At 39.1% G+C, this 20,129-nt stretch overlaps 1 protein-coding gene across 1 annotated transcript; it reads left to right on the forward strand.

Moving 5' to 3' along the window:
* Positions 1 to 1,941: 1,941 nt before the first annotated feature.
* On the forward strand, positions 1,942 to 19,621 carry bco1l (beta-carotene oxygenase 1, like). Its single transcript, XM_057829434.1, has 12 exons — positions 1,942 to 2,005; positions 2,113 to 2,241; positions 2,422 to 2,551; positions 4,097 to 4,244; positions 4,310 to 4,457; positions 4,847 to 4,849; positions 8,905 to 9,125; positions 9,194 to 9,460; positions 11,380 to 11,485; positions 15,794 to 15,888; positions 17,582 to 17,693; positions 17,775 to 19,621. Exons 1-12 carry the CDS (start codon positions 1,942 to 1,944, stop codon positions 17,927 to 17,929), a joined length of 1,578 nt encoding a protein of 525 aa, XP_057685417.1. The 3' UTR covers positions 17,930 to 19,621.
* Positions 19,622 to 20,129: the final 508 nt, after the last annotated feature.

Genomic DNA, 20,129 nt, shown 5'->3' on the forward strand with positions numbered 1-20,129 from the left:
CTTGATTGCAAAAGTTTGCCCACCCCTGTTCTAAGGTGTTAACAGTTGGGCAAAATTGCACGACACGGATCTAAAAATAAACTCCAATGGACCCTGAAGGTATGAAAGTGCACTACTCCGTTTTGAGGCCTCAGCTAGAGCACTAATAAAGGTAATAAAAAGCACACAATGAATGGTTAAGATGGGAAGCGAGAGAGTTGGTGCTGTTTGAGTGTCATTAGACCGAACCAACCAATCAAACAGTGTTATTTCTACAAATCTAACAGCTGCTAAGTGACCACTAACAGCTCTGTGTCAAATGTTTGTAATAAACTTCATTTTTCATCCAAGACTGTCGTAAGAATTCTTTCATTTATTAGATATCAGCTTTTGTTTCAGAGGCTCATTTTGTGTCATTAGATCCTCTATTGTTGAAGTAAAAAAACGTATTTTTGTCTACGACTATATTTTTAGTTGAAAGTATGAAAGTCTGAAATTTATAGTTATTCATCTACTAATTGTCAAATAATATACTTCTATATATTATACCGTTACATTTTTTAAAAAGAAATTGGGGGGAAAAATTCCTTTCATGCACAAATTAGTGGGTTTTTGTTTGACTGTTTATTACATTCAAATAGGACAAGTGTCTTAAACTTAAGGCCCAGGGGCCAGTTGTGTCCCACGAGACAATGTTTTGTGGACGTCAAGATTTGGGCACTGAGATCTTTGGGTCTTTTATAGTGGGGGGGGGGGGGGGCGTCAGTTTCATAGGAGAACGTTAAAAACGGTTCATTAAAGCAGATGATTTGGAGAAACAGAACAGTTGGCCCAATGTTTTTTTTTTGTTTTTTGCTACCCCCCCCCCCCCCCCCCCCCCCAATGTGTAAAGTTATAATCAAAGTGTACTCATTATTTATGTCTTTAATATTTCAAAGTCTGTACTTCTACTTGGCCAAGAGCTTGACTCAGCATTTGTCTCACTAAAATAGTGTACTCAAGCCACATCTGTAATTTTTCAGCATTCAGAACATTAAGGGGTCAAAGGACGCATGTTGCGTGTAATGTTGATAAGAGCAGCTATAAAGCCATAAAACAATTTAGCCAATTAGAAATAAGTTTGAAGTTCATTTGTGCTGATTCTTCCCTTTCATTTCAACATGTAGCACACACAAAAAATGTCTTTTTGTAAATGGGACTAATAGACTCAAATAATTAAGGATGATGATCCACATGTTGACACTTTATAAAACAGTATTTTTTCATTGTATATTTGGCTGTTTCCCCAACACTTTTATTGCCTGTAGCTACTTAGACACCTTAAAAAAACATTTTTAAAAACTTGCTGGATAAATCGATTAACAAAAATAAACATGAACCTAGTAATACAATTATTATACAACTACAGTTTAAACATTTTTGTAACAGGAATATCAGAGTGGTGATACTTGGTGAAACACTCCATTATTATTGAAAATATTTTAATGATAAAAAAAAAAAAAAAAAAAACTGACAATAAGACTTAGTGTCCCTTTGGTTAAACCTCCATGAAGTTTGGTTAACCCATAGTAACGGCATGAAACCGATGATGTCATTCCTGGTTAGCATAGCCCACTTTTTTTGTCTTGTTATCGCTAACCCTTACACTGTTTTAATAAAATTAAGTTTCTGAACAATTACACAAGTAATAACCATACCATACAGTTGAGAAAAGAGAAGTTTCATAACTATTTAATCATCAGTTATACTACAGCTACAAACAATAAATTATACAAGTTCAAGTTTATTTTGTGAATGCATTATTTCAAACAGTAGTTCAGGTCTGTAATGACCCAGCAGCTCTTATGTAACATTTACAGGACGCCCACAGACAGATAAGTGGAAGCATGCATAAGTCGCACAACGTCCGCACTTGCTGGAGTGACGGCAGCAGCTGTGGGAGAGTCCATCTGATCTGTTAAAATGCAATCATTATTCATTCAAAATGGAAAGGAAACACCTGAACCTGTGAAAGCTCAAATAAAAGGTGAGGAGGAGGAATAAAATAAAAAATCACTGCAACATCCAGTTGTGTTGTGTTTTACTTTTAAGTTCAATACATTTGCATGTCTTTTTTTATAAATTGCTTTGCAGGTCACATGCCAACATGGCTTCAGGGCACGCTGATGAGGAACGGGCCTGCTCTGTTTACTGTGGGTGACTCTGAGTACAATCACTGGTTCGATGGGATGTCCCTCATTCACAGCTTCACTTTTAAAGACGGTGGGTAATGTTGACAAAGTGGCAGCCATAATCTACCTTTTCATACCGGCACTAACAATTAGGAGACCAGTTTGATACAAAAATGCGATGTAACGGCAGAAAACTGTGCCAAATATTACATATTGTATGGTATCGGGGTCATCATGGTCTAACATTGATGTTGAGATTTTGTTTCTCCAGGTGATGTGTTTTACAGGAGTAAATTCCTGAAAAGCCACACTTATAAGAAAAACATGAAGGCGGGTAGAATCGTTGTCTCCGAGTTTGGCACCATGGTCTATCCTGACCCCTGCAAAAACATCTTTTCCAGGTACATTATAAAACTGCAGTGGTATCTTGACTTGTATGAAAAATAACAGCAAATTAATAGATATGGCGCAAAACACTCAGGTGGCTTGAAGTTCCCCTCTGAGACAACCAATTCGGCCAACTTTTAAAATTGTCTGATGTGCACGTGTGATTCATCATTGGAAAGCTTAAAATCTCAATTTTCTGGGGGATGAAAAATTTTGAACAGGAGGGCATTTAAAAAAAAAAAAAAAAAAAAAAAATTAAACAGCACAACCCTATCTGGAGGTGAGAGCACCCGAGAGCAGAATTACAGATGCCATGACTTTAACAAGATATTATCGCGCACTTACCTTGTTTCGGTCCAAAAACTCCACGTAGCATGTATCACTGAGTGTCAAGACACAGCTGTGAACGATTTTTGGGGGATTTTATGAGTGAAACATGGTAATATAACAAGGATCGCGACGCAGAAATCGCAGACATCAAGGAGTGGTTGAGATTTTCTTTTTCATGAATTTACCCTTTTAAAGATTTGTTTTCAATTTTCTTTGTTTGGATCGATTATTTATCATCTAACATATCGAAGAAAATGCGACAGCAACAAGAAAATACATTTAAGCGATAGTTATGAGGTAGATATCCGTGACTTTTTTACAAACGCCATTTTTATCATTGTGACGTAATTTGTTTAAAACTTTAAAATATGCGAGCGAATAATTTAAGTCGTTTTATTATTTTTTTTTTTAATGAAAGATTAGACATCAGTGAATGAAGAAATGACGGACATTTTGAATAATAAATATAATTAATTGCCTTCGTTTTATGGCTGGGTTGAAACAAAAGCAGTTGCGCGACGTCTGTAAACGGGGATTTCCAGGGTAAAACGAACAGATTAAAAATTATTTGCCCCCCCACACAAATAACACACCGTACTTGGGGGGACAGAGCCTTCTCCGTTGCTGCCCCCTCACTTTGGAACGCACTCCCTAAAACCATCCGCACCTGTTCTGATCTTCCCACATTCAAAAAATTGTTAAAAACTCACCTTTTTAAACAGGCTTTTAATTTGTATTTTTTTTCTCTATTGGTTTGTACTGCCCACGTTGTGTGAGCCTTATTTATTTTTTTTTTCCCTCAACTGTAAAGCGCCTTTGAGTACCGGTACAAGCGCTCTACAAATAAAATGTATTATTTATTATTATTATTAGTTTGGGGGCTTAATGCGCCATGAATCTGCTATGGCAGCATAAAAACATTTTGTTCTATTAAACACAACAGTTGTTTTGGCTTAAAATACAGCTGTTTCTTTAAAGAGGAGTGCAAGAGCAGAAACAGCTTTTTCAGTCATGTCTGTTTTCCGCCATATGCATTTTAATGAAGAAAAAAATTATTTGGACAAGATTCTAATTAGAATTTAGCCAATGGACTAAAAGTGTAAAAAAACTGTATTTAAAAAATCATGTAAATCATGCCATGATCATGCAGATCTTGGCAATAAACAACAATATGAAAACCTATATTGATTCTGATGTGTTTTTCTTGCTTAACATACCTTCCTCGCCAGGGCATTCACACATCTCAGCAATGTCATTCCCGACTTTACCGACAACAACATGATTAACGTCATCCGCTACGGTCAAGACTACTACGCCTCTTCCGAGATCAACTATATGACCCAAATTGATCCTGCTACTTTGGACACCATCGGAAGGGTAAATCTTGCAAATTCTGCTAAATAACATAAGATACTTTTGTTTGAACCACTCACTCTTATCAGATCAACTACAGGAATCATATTACCATCAACTTGGCGACAGCTCATCCTCACTATGATGATGAAGGCAACACATACAACATGGGCACCGCCATTGTCGGCCTTGGTCCGCCAAAGTATGTCATCTTTAAAGTCCCAGCTCATGTTGCAGGTAAGTTATTTGTTAGCTGACATCCTGGTGGTCCAAACTATGGTCTGGGTATTTTAGGGCAATATAACATAAAAACAATTGGTTTTCCGATATTTTTTGCTTGAATTTTTTAATGAATATTGTGCTGCTTTTTGGAGCACTTTATTAGCACTAAACTTTCATGAGATAAAGGTTTAGTTAATTACTCAACATGTCATTTTCTTTGTTCTAGATCAGCTTTACATGAAACGTTAACCAGGAGTAGCATTGAACGAAGTTTTTTTGTAGAAGATTTTAGGAATTTCAGGAATTTACCAGACTCCAAAAAAGTTAGGAAGCTAGATACATTTTGATAAAAACTGAATGCAATGATGTGGAAGTGCCTAATTCCAATATTTTATTCTAAATAGAAGGTAGATGACGGATTAATATTTCTTAGTAAAAAAAAATATATATGTAGTTATGTGTGTTGGTATATGTAGTAATATGAAAATAGAAAAGTCAGTTACGCATATAACATACAGATGACAAAACAATTACCACTATTTAGGTCCACTGTGAACATGACCGAGTCTAAAAAGAGCTTCTCAGAGTGGCAGTGTATCTTAGAAGTAGGGTTGGGCTTTCTTTTGAATTTGAACGGTTCTGATTCCGATTCCACGTTTCGATTCAGGTTCCATACGATTCTTGATTCCGATTCTTTTAATAGGCAGGGTAAAAACAATTGCATAGTTTATAATAATTTCTTATCTTCTTGATTATTTTTTAAATTATATGAACTTTCAATTAACTTTGCAATTAATTTCCTACAGGACTGTTTTAGAATTTAATATAAATATCAGTCTTTGAACTTGAATATGATGAAGTTTCTCCACAGGAATGCACTTTCACATAATGTTTATTTTTCAAAAGCTCATGGAGAAAACATTTACTGATATTCTTTTGCCTATCTTTAGAGTGTCTTATGCTGCAGGTACTTTTACATGTTATTGAGCTCCCACTAATAGGCTAACCTGGTGCAGAATATCAAACAAACAAACAAAAAAAAACAACTTGTATAAACCAGTCCAGATTAGCAGCGGGTACAATATAAAATCAGAAACCATTTTTGTTTAGGAAAATCATATCTGATCAAATCTGCCTTCTCAGGAAGTAAGCGTGAGCGTTCTGGACAGATAGTTTCTCCTGCAGTGGAGAACACATGTTCATTGGGTGTAGATGAAGCTTGGCCGCATAAATATGAGAAAGCGTGATCTGACAGCAAAGGATAAGTCTTTTGTTCCACCACAATGCAGCAGGGTCCTCAGACAAAACAGCAGGTGGCCGGTGCTCACAGCAGAGTATATAAATAAATGTCACGTATCACTGAGGTGAAGTACATGAAAAAACAAAACTTAATGATGCATGCTGATACGACGGAGTATTAGGGCCTAATAAATACATTTTAAAAAAGGACTAAGAGATTAGTCGTACTATTGCTACGAGAAAAGGTTGCACATATTACGTAGGGGTAAGGTAGCTGTAAGTCGCTACACACTTTACATACATGTACCTTAGCTGAGAGCTACGACGAAGCATTAGTATAAAATGTTCTATTGATTATAATTTGGTGTAGATTAGGCAAAATAATAAGGATTTAATTATTTGTAGAACCGATTCTAAAACAAAAGATGCTTTCAATACTGTTGATGTCACACTCCATCTCTATATTTAAGAAAAAACTCCAAACTCACCTCCTTGCAATGTATGCTTAATACGCTGATTCTTTGGATAACATAACTAAGGTATCTCATGTCAAATCTGATGTAACCAGATTGTTAAAATTTTCCATAGTTAATTGTATGTATGTGTTTGGGTATGTGTATGTGTATGTGTGTGCTATCCAACTGGGCCCCTACTAAAAGCTTGAAATAACTCATTCGGAGTGTCCCAGATGAACTGTTTGTACACGACCATGTTTTTGTGTGCACCTTGATATGATATGTGAATAAACTAAACTGAAACTGATTTTAACGGCGGCGGCAACGCGCTACGCAAAGCACGTAGCTGCTGATATAGCTACATTAGCCCGACGTAAAAATGACTTATTCTCGTACTTTCACGAGACTTTTACATAATTCAAGGAAAGGTAGAGGGTCGACGAAAAAGGGGAAGACCAAGAATGGCATACTTGGACAACATCAAGAAATTGCGTAACAGCACAATACAGGAAGCTTTTAGAAAGGCAGAGGACAGAAAAACCTGGAGACAGTTAACCAAGGAGGCAGCACGGTCAGCAAGCGACAAAGTCGACGCTGGATAGAGAGATTCTCGTACTATTCCATCTATCCATCATCTACTGCTTAATCTGGGATAGGGTCAAGGGGGCAGCAGAAGACGGACGTAATTTATTGTTTTACTTACCTGGTTCTGACTGGTTAGAGGACCAGTGCAGCATGTCAAACACGCGGCACTCAGCTATGCACTACTCAGCACTTGTATTCCATTAAGCCGGAGGTGTTTAACCATATTGGTCGTGCAGCCACCTTTGCATGATATACTGTAGCTGTGTTGCAAATGTTGCACTGAGCCGACTGGTCATTTTTCTTTGTGAAGTTGAGCCAAACTTTTGAGCGCCGCCGCATACTATATACGATTGAGACACACACTTCATGTGGCTTCTTCTTCGTGGTGTTCGGCAGCTATTTTTTCCCGGTCGGTGGTCAGGGCATCGAAACAGAGAATTGAAATTAAAAAATTGGAATGGTTCCGGGCGAATCTGAGTGTTAGTCTCGGATCCCATCGATGCTCGATGCCCAGCGCTACTTAGAAACCAGGATGGCTAAAGGATCACCAATTCCTCCCAATATTGCACAGAAAGACAGTAGAGCAATATCAGTAAGGTGTTTCCCAGTGAAGAATTTAGAAGAATTTGAAGTTATCATCATCTACAACGCATAAGATCTTCCAAAGATTTGGACAATCTGGAACAATTGCTGCGCGTAAAGGCCGAAGGCACTGCACAGTAATCAGGAATGCTACTGTATAGGAAATGATAGAATGGGCTCAGCAATACTTCCAGAAACCATTGTCGGTGAACACAATCGGTCGTGCCAGCTGAAACTCTACATTGTGAAAAGCTATTTGCAAACCTGACCCAGAACGGCAGGAAATTTCTCTGGACCAGGGTCATATAAAATGGAGTGTGGCAAAGTGAAAAACTGTTATGTGTTTAGATCAGACATGTTCAAAGTCTGGCCCGGGGGCCAAATGCGGCCCTAGGTCAAATTTCATCCGGCCCCCAGCCTCTGTCATAAAATCAATAACGTCTAGCCCGCACACAGACTTAATAAATTGGTCAGCAGTACTAGAAATACCAGCATATGAAGTCGCGTACACACTAAATTTACCCACTAAAAGTCAGCAGCACTCCAAGCAACATTACCCCTTGTGACCCTTTTCTTCCAATTTTCTAAATTGGCGACAATAAACCAAAAAACAACAACTGAGCAACAACTTTGTCCGCCTCATTTGCAAAGAGACAGTCGCTGTTTTTAAGGAGTTCGATGTGAGGCGATATTACCAAACAAGACACGCTGACATGTACGACTAGATTACAGGGAAGATGCGCAGCGAGAAGATGAAGCAACTTGAAACTAGTTTAATTTCACACCAGCATTATTTCGCAAGAGCCCGAGAGTCGAATGAGAACGCCACAAAGGCTAGTTGCGAGACTGTTGAAATTATGAATTAAAAAAAAAAAATAACAGAATGGCTTCCTAAAATTTGCTTAAATATATTGTTCTACGTAAAGGACGTCAGCCAAGGTCGGCCCCCCACATTTTTACCACACCAAATCTGGCCCCCTTTGCAAAAAGTTTGGACAACCCTGGTTTAGATGAATCACGATTCGAAGGTCTTTATGGAAAACTGGGACGTCATGTCATCTGGACTAGAGGGGACAAGGACTGTCCAGATTTTTATTACCGCTTAGTTCAGAAGCTTGCATCTGTGATGGTTTGAGGTTGCATTAGTGCGTGTGGCATGGGCAGATTACACATCTGAAAAGGCCCTGTCAATGCAGAAAAGTATATTCAGGTTCTAAAACAACATATGCTCCCATCTAGACATTGGAGAAAGGGAGCATTGCGACACACGTCAGAGCAGAGAAGAAAATTGGGTAAAAAGTCGTACGTAGTTGCCACTGAGCATTTCAGCAGCTGCCACCGGCAGACAGGGGACATTCGATGAGTTCTCAAACATAGGTGACTGGTCCAAAAAACCTTCCTGACTGTGTTTTTAACCCTGAAATGACCCTATAGCATAGTTAAAAACTCAAAGTTTAAAGGAGAAGAATGTCAAAAATGCCTTTGCATCCTTTCTTTTTTCTAAAAGCCGCTGTTAGAGAAAATAGTTTTCTCCAATCTCAGACATTGTTGCATGACAGACATTGTGGCATGTTGATTAAATCACAATTCCCCACTTTCAGGTTCTGAGCAGAACAAACCCGCCCTCCAGCAGGTACAGCAAGTCTGCTCACTTCCTTTTCGCTCTACACTGTACCCGAGCTACTTCCACAGCTTTGGCATGACCGAGAACTTCATCGTATTTGTGGAGCAACCATTCAAAGTGGATATCGTCAAACTAGCGACTGCCTACTTTCGCGGCATCAATTGGGGAAGCTGCCTCAAGTTCGACAAGGACGACACTGTGTGTGGACGCTTTCGGCCGCAGTCGCCCTGGCACCGACCAGCAACTCACCCTTTTCTCTTTCCTAGACCTTTTTTCACCTATTCAACCGCAAGACGGGCAAAAGGGTTTCCACTTGTTTCTATGGTGACGCTCTAGTAGTCTTTCATCACATTAATGCCTACGAGACCGAGGACCACGTAGTGTTCGACCTGATTGCCTATACAGACAGCAATCTTTACGACATGTTCTACTTGAAGAACTTAAGGCTGGACACTAAGAGCTTCATTGAGGCCAATGCCAACTCCTCGCCCCCAGTCAGCCAGCGCTTTGTCCTGCCGCTACATGTCAACAAGGTAAGGCATGAGGACTTTGAATTTCACCGGGGAATCAATCTAAAGTATATACAGTTTCCTGTATACTTTAAATCCAAAAAGGCCATCGATCTACTTAATACCGTATTATGTACACGTTTAACACAAGGGCGTAGGTTTACATAGGGATGGTAGGGACATAACACTACAAACTTTTCAGGATGCTCAAATTGTCCCCACCAACTTTTAAGCAAACTTATATGCATTACATAATGGGTTAAGTTATAAAGGTAATTTAGATTGTCATTCCATACGTTGCAAGAAAAGAATTGACCCTACCATTATTAAGCGAATTATTTTCATTATGTTAAAGCTTCCATTTAGCCCTTTTCACTTGCTGAATGCGACGGTCCATTTTTCCCCCTCAAACACACGTCTGATTGGCTGATGACTTCACCCGCCCCCGACACACATGTACGCTCGCACTCGCACAGCCCCTATGTCGACAACATGCCGCCTCCTCCGTCCCCTTCGAAGAGGAGGGAAATTAGAAGGTTTTTTTTTCGGCCAGCAGCAGCCACTGTAAGTAATTTCGGAAGACACAAATGTTGTGAGGATGGGAAACACACCACTATTTTTGCTACTGAAAGTCCAACCTGCATCAGAGTTAGCGTAACATTAAACTGTGTGAACTTACTAACCTGCAAAACTCGAGTAGGAAGCTGCTTAAAGAGAAGTGTCCTTCTGTTTGTGTTTTCTACTGTTAACGATAGGCAAGGCAAGGCAAATTTATTTATATAGCACAATTCAACACAAGGCAATTCAAATTGCTTTACATCACGTGAAGATCATAAAAATCACATTAAAAGCAATAGAGCTTAAAAAAAAAAAAAAGACAATCGAAATAGGAAATAAAATTACACGTAAAAATCACATTTAATCATGAATAGAATAAAAAAAGTAATAAATAATAAAACAAATACTACTGCTACTGCTAATAATTGAAATCAGCAATGGCGATAAGAATAGAAAGCAAATAGAATGAAATATAAAGACAGTTATGGATATGCAGTGCTAAACAAAAGCGTTTTTAGCCCTGATTTAAAGGAGCTAACAGTTTGAGAATACTTCAGACCTTCAGGTAACTTGTTCCATAGGTGAGGAGCCTAATAACTATATGCTGCCTCACCCTGCCTGGTTCTTGTTCTTGGAACATACAGGAGACTGGTTCCAGACGATCTTAGGGGTCTACATATTTCATAGGAATCTTACAAATCAAGCATGTATTTTGGTCCACGATAATTAAACTATGAGAAATGTAGGGAACTCTGCTGGAAACTATAGAACCAGAAAAACTTGAGCAAGAAGCTACTAAGAGAGAGACGGGTGCTGCATGAACTCATATGTTGCTCACACAACACAATATACACACAACATAATCATAATTAACTATGTACATTAAAAAATATAAAATCTTGGGATGTCGCGAGCTACCCGCAGTAGTGTTGCGATCGACTGGTCGATCGTGATCGACGTAATGAGCACCCCTGATTTAGCCTATCAATTAATTAGGTTCATATTCGTAATAAATGTAGCCGTGACCCCTATTCACCCAATTTGTTTGGTCCTTTTTATGCCCCATCCCGAGCAAAAAGTGTACATGAAGGTTATGCTGCTACATTATCCCTACAAATGTTGAGCCCAAACCTACGCCCTTGGTTTAACACAGTTATATTTCACCTAAAGCAATAAAATATACAAAGCAATTTTAACATTTTCGACAATTTTGTTGCCAAAACATTTCAAACATTCTTATGAAAGCCATTCTTTTTGTCCAAAAAAGCATATCTAAAATATTACTATGTAAATGATGTTTTGAATTCCTATTGATTTGACTGTTGATTAAACAATTGATGTATCTATCCATATTGATTCATCTATACATGCTCAATGTCGTTCAGGACTCAGCAAAAGAAACCAACCTAGTGACTCTGGCAGACACGACTGCCACCGCAGTCATGAAGGACAATAGTCAAGTCTACTGCCAGCCAGAAACGCTGTTCCAAGGTTAGTAAAGTCAGTTGCTACATTTATGTGTACACTGCCTGAGATGTTGCATGCAGTTTAGGCATTTATTCTATATCCAGTGATATAGTCAACGACATAGACTACTGCTTCACATAAACTATGTGAGACGCAAGTACTGTATATGCAGTACTGTATACCCACTGGGAAAAGTCAATTTCACTTTTCAGCCTACATGACACGCAAATGCGTATATGCCCTATACCTGCTAGATTTTTTTTCTTCCTCCTATACATCGACTTGATGCGCGAGCATACGAGACAACATTAATTTCTGACAGTTTTAACACACTTTTATTTTGTCACACACACACACACACACACGATTATTTCTCTCGGGAGGTATCGGCTCACTGCGCCGATGGTGCCTCGTGTGGCCTTTTTAGACGAGCGGTAGCTGTGCATACCCTGCTGCAGAGAAAATCATTTAATGTGTATGTGGTCGAGGCTGTTCCATAAATTCACTTTCTTGAAGTTTCCCGAAGGTTGGAACTAGGAGTGGGAACCTCTTGGTACCTCACGATACAATACGACTTGTGATACAAAGCTTACGATAACGATGATCTAACAATATGGCGATACAACGATTTTTGATATATTGGTCGGGAAATTGTTTTACAAAACAACTAATACATATGAAACTATACTTCTGCTGTGTGTTTATCATTGGTAGATGTCCGATTTGTTTGAAGTGGGAGGGTCTATGGCGTTCAATGCAAACAATGATTTTATTTTGGGGGCATTTTCGGTCATTTGCTGGTATATTGGGGCCTTTATGGGTCACTTCCTGTTCATTTTGGGGCATTTCTGACTCACTTTCTGTTCATTTTGGGGCCTTTCTGACTCACTTCCTGTGGATTTTGCGTGGCATAACAGGAAGCTGCCATGGAATGTTGCCAAATGAATAGGCAGTGACTCAAACTCAACAGGAAGTGACCTGTAAATGCTCTAAAATGAACAAAAAGTGACTGAGAAATGCCCCAAAAATCTTAAAACTGGCTGCAAATGCTCTGATTTCAAACATTGACCTCTTCCAGTCTAAATGGCGTCGTCAATGGCAGCCTGAGTTAACAGAGACACTATTTTGGTGAAAGATTTTGGTGGCAACTTTTTGGTTTCTTTTTTTCTTTTCTTTTCTTTTTTTTTTAAACATTGGCACCTTTTAAAAACGATATATCGATTCTTGGCAGAAACTTATCGATAACTTTTTGGGATACAAAGTATCACGATATATCACCATTTCGATATTTTGTCACACCCCTAGTTGCAAAGTGGCTCATACACCTCCAAGTTCTCGACGAAAATAGTAAAACCCTTTTCACAGCTGATATAATCTCACCCTCCTCATTGAAATAAGAAAGGTTGTAGTTTTCTTTTGCAGCAATGAAAAATGTGTCATCACTACCTTCAGCAGTTGTGTTGCGAATTGCCGCCGTCCTCAGACCGCAGGAAAAATTATCGTGTGTTGACAGGTTTGCTGTGATAAAGTGTTGGGGACCACAGAGTTAAGAGTCTAAAGCAGGGGTCGGCAACCCAAAATGCTGAAAGAGACAAATTGGACCAAAAAACATATGTCTGGAGTCACAAAAAAATTAAAAGCCTTATATAAACCTTATAATGAAGGCAACACATGCTGTATGTATGAATATTAGCCTACTATGAAATGTAGGCTATCCAGTAACTTGGCTACAAATACATAATGAACCCTCAAGATTAAATGTATATTTTCCCGGCAGTGCATCCTACAGAGAATGACACTTCACGTGACTACACTATTGTACGAAGCCACCTCAAGTTTAAGTTCAATATAATATTAATGAATTAGAATCATGTTTGTCCTCCTACAGAGACCGTATTAAAACAAAACATATATTTACCTCCTCCATCTTTTGCATTTCCAAACATTTTTGAAAATGCTTTAGGGATCCACTCGGGCAGTGCTAAAGAGCCCAGGTTGCTGACCTCTGGTCTAAACGAACTAGACATGCAAAAAAAAAAATCTAGAGTAGACTGTCCATACTCTACTCAACTTTCCATTTACTAATAGAACACCCTTTGTTTTCCCTCGTCAGACAATTAATTTCAAAAGCAGAACGAGAGCTCCCTACTAGTCTTCGGTTGCCATCAATATTCATCTTGAGAATTCGTTAATCTGTGTGGAAAAAACATATATACAGTATGTTGCAATTGACACACTGAGTCATTCAATTGCCATACAGTAGTAGAAGGCAAAGGCAGCAGTAAAAACATACCTGTGCAGCAAAACTGTACTCTAGTTGATAATAGTTTTATTTCTGACATTAAATCTATTTAATATCTTTGCTTAACTGCAGATGTCCAAAAATGCAGCTTTGCCACACTAGTAACATATACAATTGTACTTGTTCAAACTAATCACTTCTCAACTACCTCAGTGCCCTTGTTATTCTGCAAGTGCACTGAATTGTCTTAGTACTACCACTACAGTAATTTGTAATAGTACAGTGCCTTGCAAAAGTATTCGGCCCCCTTGAATCTTGCAACCTTTCGCCATATTTCAGGCTTCAAACATAAAGATATGAAATTTAATTTTTTTGTCAAGAATCAACAACAAGTGGGACACAATCGTGAAGTGGAACAAAATTTATTGGATAATTTAAACTTTTTTAACAAATAAAAAACTGAAAAGTGGGGCGTGCAATATTATTCGGCCCCCTTGCGTTATTACTTTGTAGCGCCACCTTTTGCTCCAATTACAGCTGCAAGTCACTTGGGGTATGTTTCTATCAGTTTTGCACATCGAGAGACTGACATTCTTGCCCATTCTTCCTTGCAAAACAGCTCGAGCTCAGTGAGGTTGGATGGAGAGTGTTTGTGAACAGTAGTCTTCAGCTCTTTCCACAGATTCTCGATTGGATTCAGGTCTGGACTTTGACTTGGCCATTCTAACACCTGGATACGTTTATTTTTGAACCATTCCATTGTAGATTTGGCTTTATGTTTTGGATCATTGTCCTGTTGGAAGAGAAATCTCCGTCCCAGTCTCAGGTCTTGTGCAGATACCAACAGGTTTTCTTCCAGAATGTTCCTGTATTTGGCTGCATCCATCTTCCCGTCAATTTTAACCATCTTCCCTGTCCCTGCTGAAGAAAAGCAGGCCCAAACCATGATGCTGCCACCACCATGTTTGACAGTTGGGATGGTGTGTTCAGGGTGATGAGCTGTGTTGCTTTTACGCCAAACATATCGTTTTGCATTGTGGCCAAAAAGTTCAATTTTGGTTTCATCTGACCAGAGCACCTTCTTCCACATGTTTGGTGTGTCTCCCAGGTGGCTTGTGGCAAACTTTAAACGAGACTTTTTATGGATATCTTTGAGAAATGGCTTTCTTCTTGCCACTCTTCCATAAAGGCCAGATTTGTGCAGTGTACGACTGATTGTTGTCCTATGGACAGACTCTCCCACCTCAGCTGTAGATCTCTGCAGTTCATCCAGAGTGATCATGGGCCTCTTGGCTGCATCTCTAATCAGTTTTCTCCTTGTTTGAGAAGAAAGTTTGGAAGGACGGCCGGGTCTTGGTAGATTTGCAGTGGTCTGATGCTCCTTCCATTTCAATATGATGGCTTGCACAGTGCTCCTTGAGATGTTTAAAGCTTGGGAAATCTTTTTGTATCCAAATCCGGCCTTAAACTTCTCCACAACAATATCTCGGACCTGCCTGGTGTGTTCCTTGGTTTTCATAATGCTCTCTGCACTTTAAACAGAACCCTGAGACTATCACAGAGCAGGTGCATTTATACGGAGACTTGATTACACACCGGTGGATTCTATTTATCATCATCGGTCATTTAGGACAACATTGGATCATTCAGAGATCCTCACTGAACTTCTGGAGTGAGTTTGCTGCACTGAAAGTAAAGGGGCCGAATAATATTGCACGCCCCACTTTTCAGTTTTTTATTTGTTAAGAAAGTTTAAATTATCCAATAAATGTTGTTCCACTTCACGATTGTGTCCCACTTGTTGTTGATTCTTGACAAAAAAATTAAATTTCATATCTTTATGTTTGAAGCCTGAAATGTGGCAAAAGGTTGCAAGATTCAAGGGGGCCGAATACTTTTGCAAGGCACTGTACCTTTCAAAAGGACACATTCCAGATGAACAATAACAAAAAACAAAGGGAGCTGAGCATTAATTGAGGGAACGATTACCCATACCGCTGTAGAAAAGAATCAAACTAGTACATGGAAAAGTCAGTGCATATTGAACCCATGCTCAAACAGCTTGATGTAATTGTCTAATCTTTCGCTAGGGCTGGAGTTGCCCAACATCAACTACAAGTTCAACGGCAAGAAGTACAGATACTTCTATGGCTCCAAAGTGGACTGGTCACCACAACCAAACAAGGTCAGTACCGCATCCGTTCCAATACTCAGTACTTGCGCAAGATTATAAGAAACAACAACTTTTAAAACAAGTGCAGTGGGGCAAATAAGTATTTAGTAAACCACTAATTGTGGAAGTTCTCCCACTTGAAAATATTAGAGAGGCCTGTAATTGTCAACATGGGTAAACCTCAACCATGAGAGAATGTGGGAAAAAAACAGAAAATCACATTGTTTGATTTTTAATGAATTTATTTGCAAATGATGGTGGAAAATAAGTATTTGGTCAATACCAGAAGTTCATCTCAATACTTTATGTACCCTTTGTTGGAAATAACGGAGGCCAAACGTTTTCTGTAACTCTTCACAAGCTTTTCACACACTGTTGCTGGTATTTTGGCCCATTCCTCTATGCAGATCTCTAGAGCAGTGATGTTTTGGGGCTGTCGTTGGGCAACACGGACGTTCAACTCCCTTCACAGATTTTCTATGGGGTTGAGATCTGGAGACTGGCTAGGCCACTCCAGGACCTTGAAATGCTTCTTACGAAGCCACTCCTTTGTTGCACTGGCTGTGTGTTTGGGATTATTGCCATGCTGAAAGACCCAGCCACGTCTCATCTTCAATGCCCTTGCTGACGGAAGGAGATTTTCACTCAAAATCTCTCGATACATGGCCCCAATTGATTCTTTCCTTTATACAGATCAGTCGTCCTGGTCCCTTTGCAGAAAAACAGCCCCAAAGCATGATGTTTCCACCCCCATGCTTCACAGTGGGTATGGTGTTCTTCGGATGCAATTCAGTATTCTTTCTCCTCCAAACACGAGAACCTGTGTTTCTACCAAACAGTTCTATTATGGTTTCATCTGACCATAACACATTCTTCCAGTCCTCTTCTGGATCATCCAAATGCTCTCTAGCGAACCGCAGACGTCCCTGGACGTGTACTGGCTTTAGCAGAGGGACACGTTTGGCAGTGCAGGATTTGAGTCCCTGGGGGCGCATTGTGTTACTGATAGTAGCCTTTGTTACTGTGGTCCCAGCCCTCTGTAAGTCATTTACGAGGTCCCCCCGTGTGGTTCTGGGATTTTTGCTCCCCGTTCTCGTTATCATTTTGACGCCACGGGGTGAGATCTTGCATGGAGCCCCAGATCAAGCGAGATTATCAGTGGTCTTGTATGTTTTCCATTTTCTAATAATTGCTCCCACAGTTGATTTCTTTACACCAAGCATTTTACCTATTGCTGATGCAGTCTTCCCAGCATAGTGCAGGTCTACAATTTTGTCTCTGGTGTCCTTCGACAGCTCTTTGGTCTTGGCCATAGTGGAGTTTGGAGTGTGACTGACTGAAGTTGTGGACAGGTGTCTTTTATACCGGTAATGAGTTAAAACAGGTGCCATTAATACAGTGGAGCCTTGTTAGACCTCGTTAGAAGAAGTTAGACCTCTTTGACAGCCAGAAATCTTGCTTGTTTGTAGGTGACCAAAGACTTATTTTTCACTCTAATTTGGAAATAAATTCTTCTAAATCAAACAATGTGATTTTCCGTTTTGTTCCCCCCCACATTGTCTCTCATGGTTGAGGTTTACCATGTTGACATTTACAGGCCTCTCTAATCTTTTCAAGTAGGAGAACTTTTGGTGGTTGACTAAATAGGCTACTTATTTGCCCCACTGTAGAGATCTGTAACATCACAACAACTTGCGGCTTCCAGATCATCAAGTTTGACACTGTAACCAAGACCCACATGGAATGGCATCAGGACAACTGCTACCCATCAGAACCCGTGTTTGTTGCATCACCCGGAGCCGTGGATGAAGACGACGGTGAGTTTTCACAGTTGCTTTTTTTTTTTTTTCCAGCTCTCATAAAAATGTACTTGTAACGATTCTGCCACTTCCTCTCAGGTGTTATCTTGTCATCAGTCATCTGTCCCGACCCGAACACTAGGCCATTCATGCTTGTTCTCGATGCCAAGACATTGGCAGAGCTGGCACGAGCAGACATTCCTGCCAGCGTTCATTTGGACCTTCATGGACTTTTTATTCCCAGCGCCAACTGACAGGGAAACTACCAAAGTACAAAATTTGTACTCTGCACTAAGAGGACTGGCAGTGAATGATCACTGCCAGTCCTCCAACTTCAAATGGAGTCGAAGTCTATTACTGACAATGGCAGTTAATGAGTTAATATGGCATTTCTACAATTAGAATTGAACAGAATAGGTAATCAATAATCCCCAAGCGTGGTGGCAGAGCCACAATGTTGGACAATATTACCCTCTGCTGGTGACCAAAATAAATGTCACACCTGCTCTCAGGTTGCAGAGTAGTGAATGTCATGTGACCAAATGTGGGAAACCGGGTTATTGGACTTCATGTGTAACCTTGACAGATTGGACTCGCACCCTAAATAACGGTTTGTTATTCATGATGGAAGTAGTGAATGACGTGCGATGGATTATTCGTTCAGTATTTCTGGAGGGGAAAAAACTATAAATGAAATATCCTCTTAGATTAAAATGGTAAATATTAAATTGGTTGAAATTCATTTAACTTTAATCATAATAAACACCTACAATGCTCCAAATTTACCTGAAGTATCTGAAAACTGCCTTTGAACGTATACGTTTTGCCAGCTACTTCGACCTACAGTTCTGTACTTATTCTTTTTTTCAAGTTGAAAAATGTCTTAATTTTAAGCCTTTTATATAGGGCAAGTAACTATTGAGAGTAATTAAAAAAGCTGTAATTACATCACCACATAAAGACATGGGCATCCCAATACAGTATGTGGACATGACATTTTGCATCACTTAGGCCACAATATTGACATTTGGTATGCGTGTGGCCAACAAAATGTCACACCCACATACGTGGACGCCAAGTGATTGTCATCAATGTCAAACTCTGTGCCGAGGGCCGACCACAGCGGACCAGGTCCGCCCACCGAATTGCTTGTGCGGCCCCACTCAACGCAATGATTGCATGGTTGAATTTTTCTTTTTTCAATTAAAACTTAATTTTGTGGTTAAAAATACTTATGCAGGTTACATACAATGAAAAACAAACAAATATATATATGGCGGATAACACTCAGGTGATTTAAAGTTCCGCTCTGAAACCCTCAATTTGGCCAAATTTCAAAGTTGTCCGATATGCACATGTGATAGATACATCATTGGAAAGCTTAAAATCTTAATTTTCTGGGGGAAGAAAAATTTTGAACAAGAGGGCATTTTTAGGAAAAAATAAAAATTAAACAGCGAAACCTTATTTGGAGGTGAGAGCACACGAGAGCAGAATTAAAGACGCCACGACTTTAACGAGATATTATCGCCTACTTACCTTGTTTCGTTCCAAAAACTCCATGTAGCATGTATTACTGAGTGTCAAGAAACAGCTGTGAATGGCCACAGTTGGATTTTGGGGGGATTTTATGGGTGAAACATGGTAATATAACAAGGGTAGCGATGCAGAAATCACAGACATCAAGGAGTGGTCAAGTTTTGTTTTACATATATTTACCCTTTTAAACATTTTTTTCATTTTTTCTTTGTTTGGATCGATTATTTATCATCTAACATATCGGAGAAAATGCAACAGTAACAAAAAAAATACTATTAAGCGATAGCTATGAGGTAGATATCCGTGACTTTTTACAGACACCATTTTTTTGCATTGTGACTAAATTTTTAAAAAAGTTTAAAATATGCGAGTGAATAATTTTTAAAAGTTTTTTTTAAAAAATGAAATATTAGACATCAATTAATTATTCTAAGCTAAAAATGCATAAAAATTTGCATAATAAATATAATTTATTACCTTCGTTTTGTAGCTGGGCTGAAACAAAAGTTGCGCGACATCTGTAAATGGGGGGTTTCCAGGGTAAAACGGACAAATTAAAAATAGTTCAGGGGCTTAATGTGCCATGAATCTGCTATGGCAGCATATAAACATATCGTTCTGTCAAACACAATAGTTGTTTTGGCTTAAAATACAGCAGTTTCTTTTAAAGAGGAGTGCAAGAGCAGAAACTGCTTTTTCAGTCTTGTCTGTGTTTTCCGCCATATATATATTACATATATAAAATTTAGTTTGACAATGCAACAGCCTATCACGGTGTTACATGGCCGTCTACATCATTGTTGCCATCATTAATGTATTAAATTTCATACACGCTTTAAATTTTGATTTATTTGAACATTGCCGCCAGATCAAGACCATACCTCAATATTAAATTAAAATCAGTGAATGTTAATG

Source organism: Corythoichthys intestinalis, chromosome 2 (genome assembly GCF_030265065.1).
Source record: "Corythoichthys intestinalis isolate RoL2023-P3 chromosome 2, ASM3026506v1, whole genome shotgun sequence".
NCBI lineage: Eukaryota > Metazoa > Chordata > Actinopteri > Syngnathiformes > Syngnathidae > Corythoichthys > Corythoichthys intestinalis.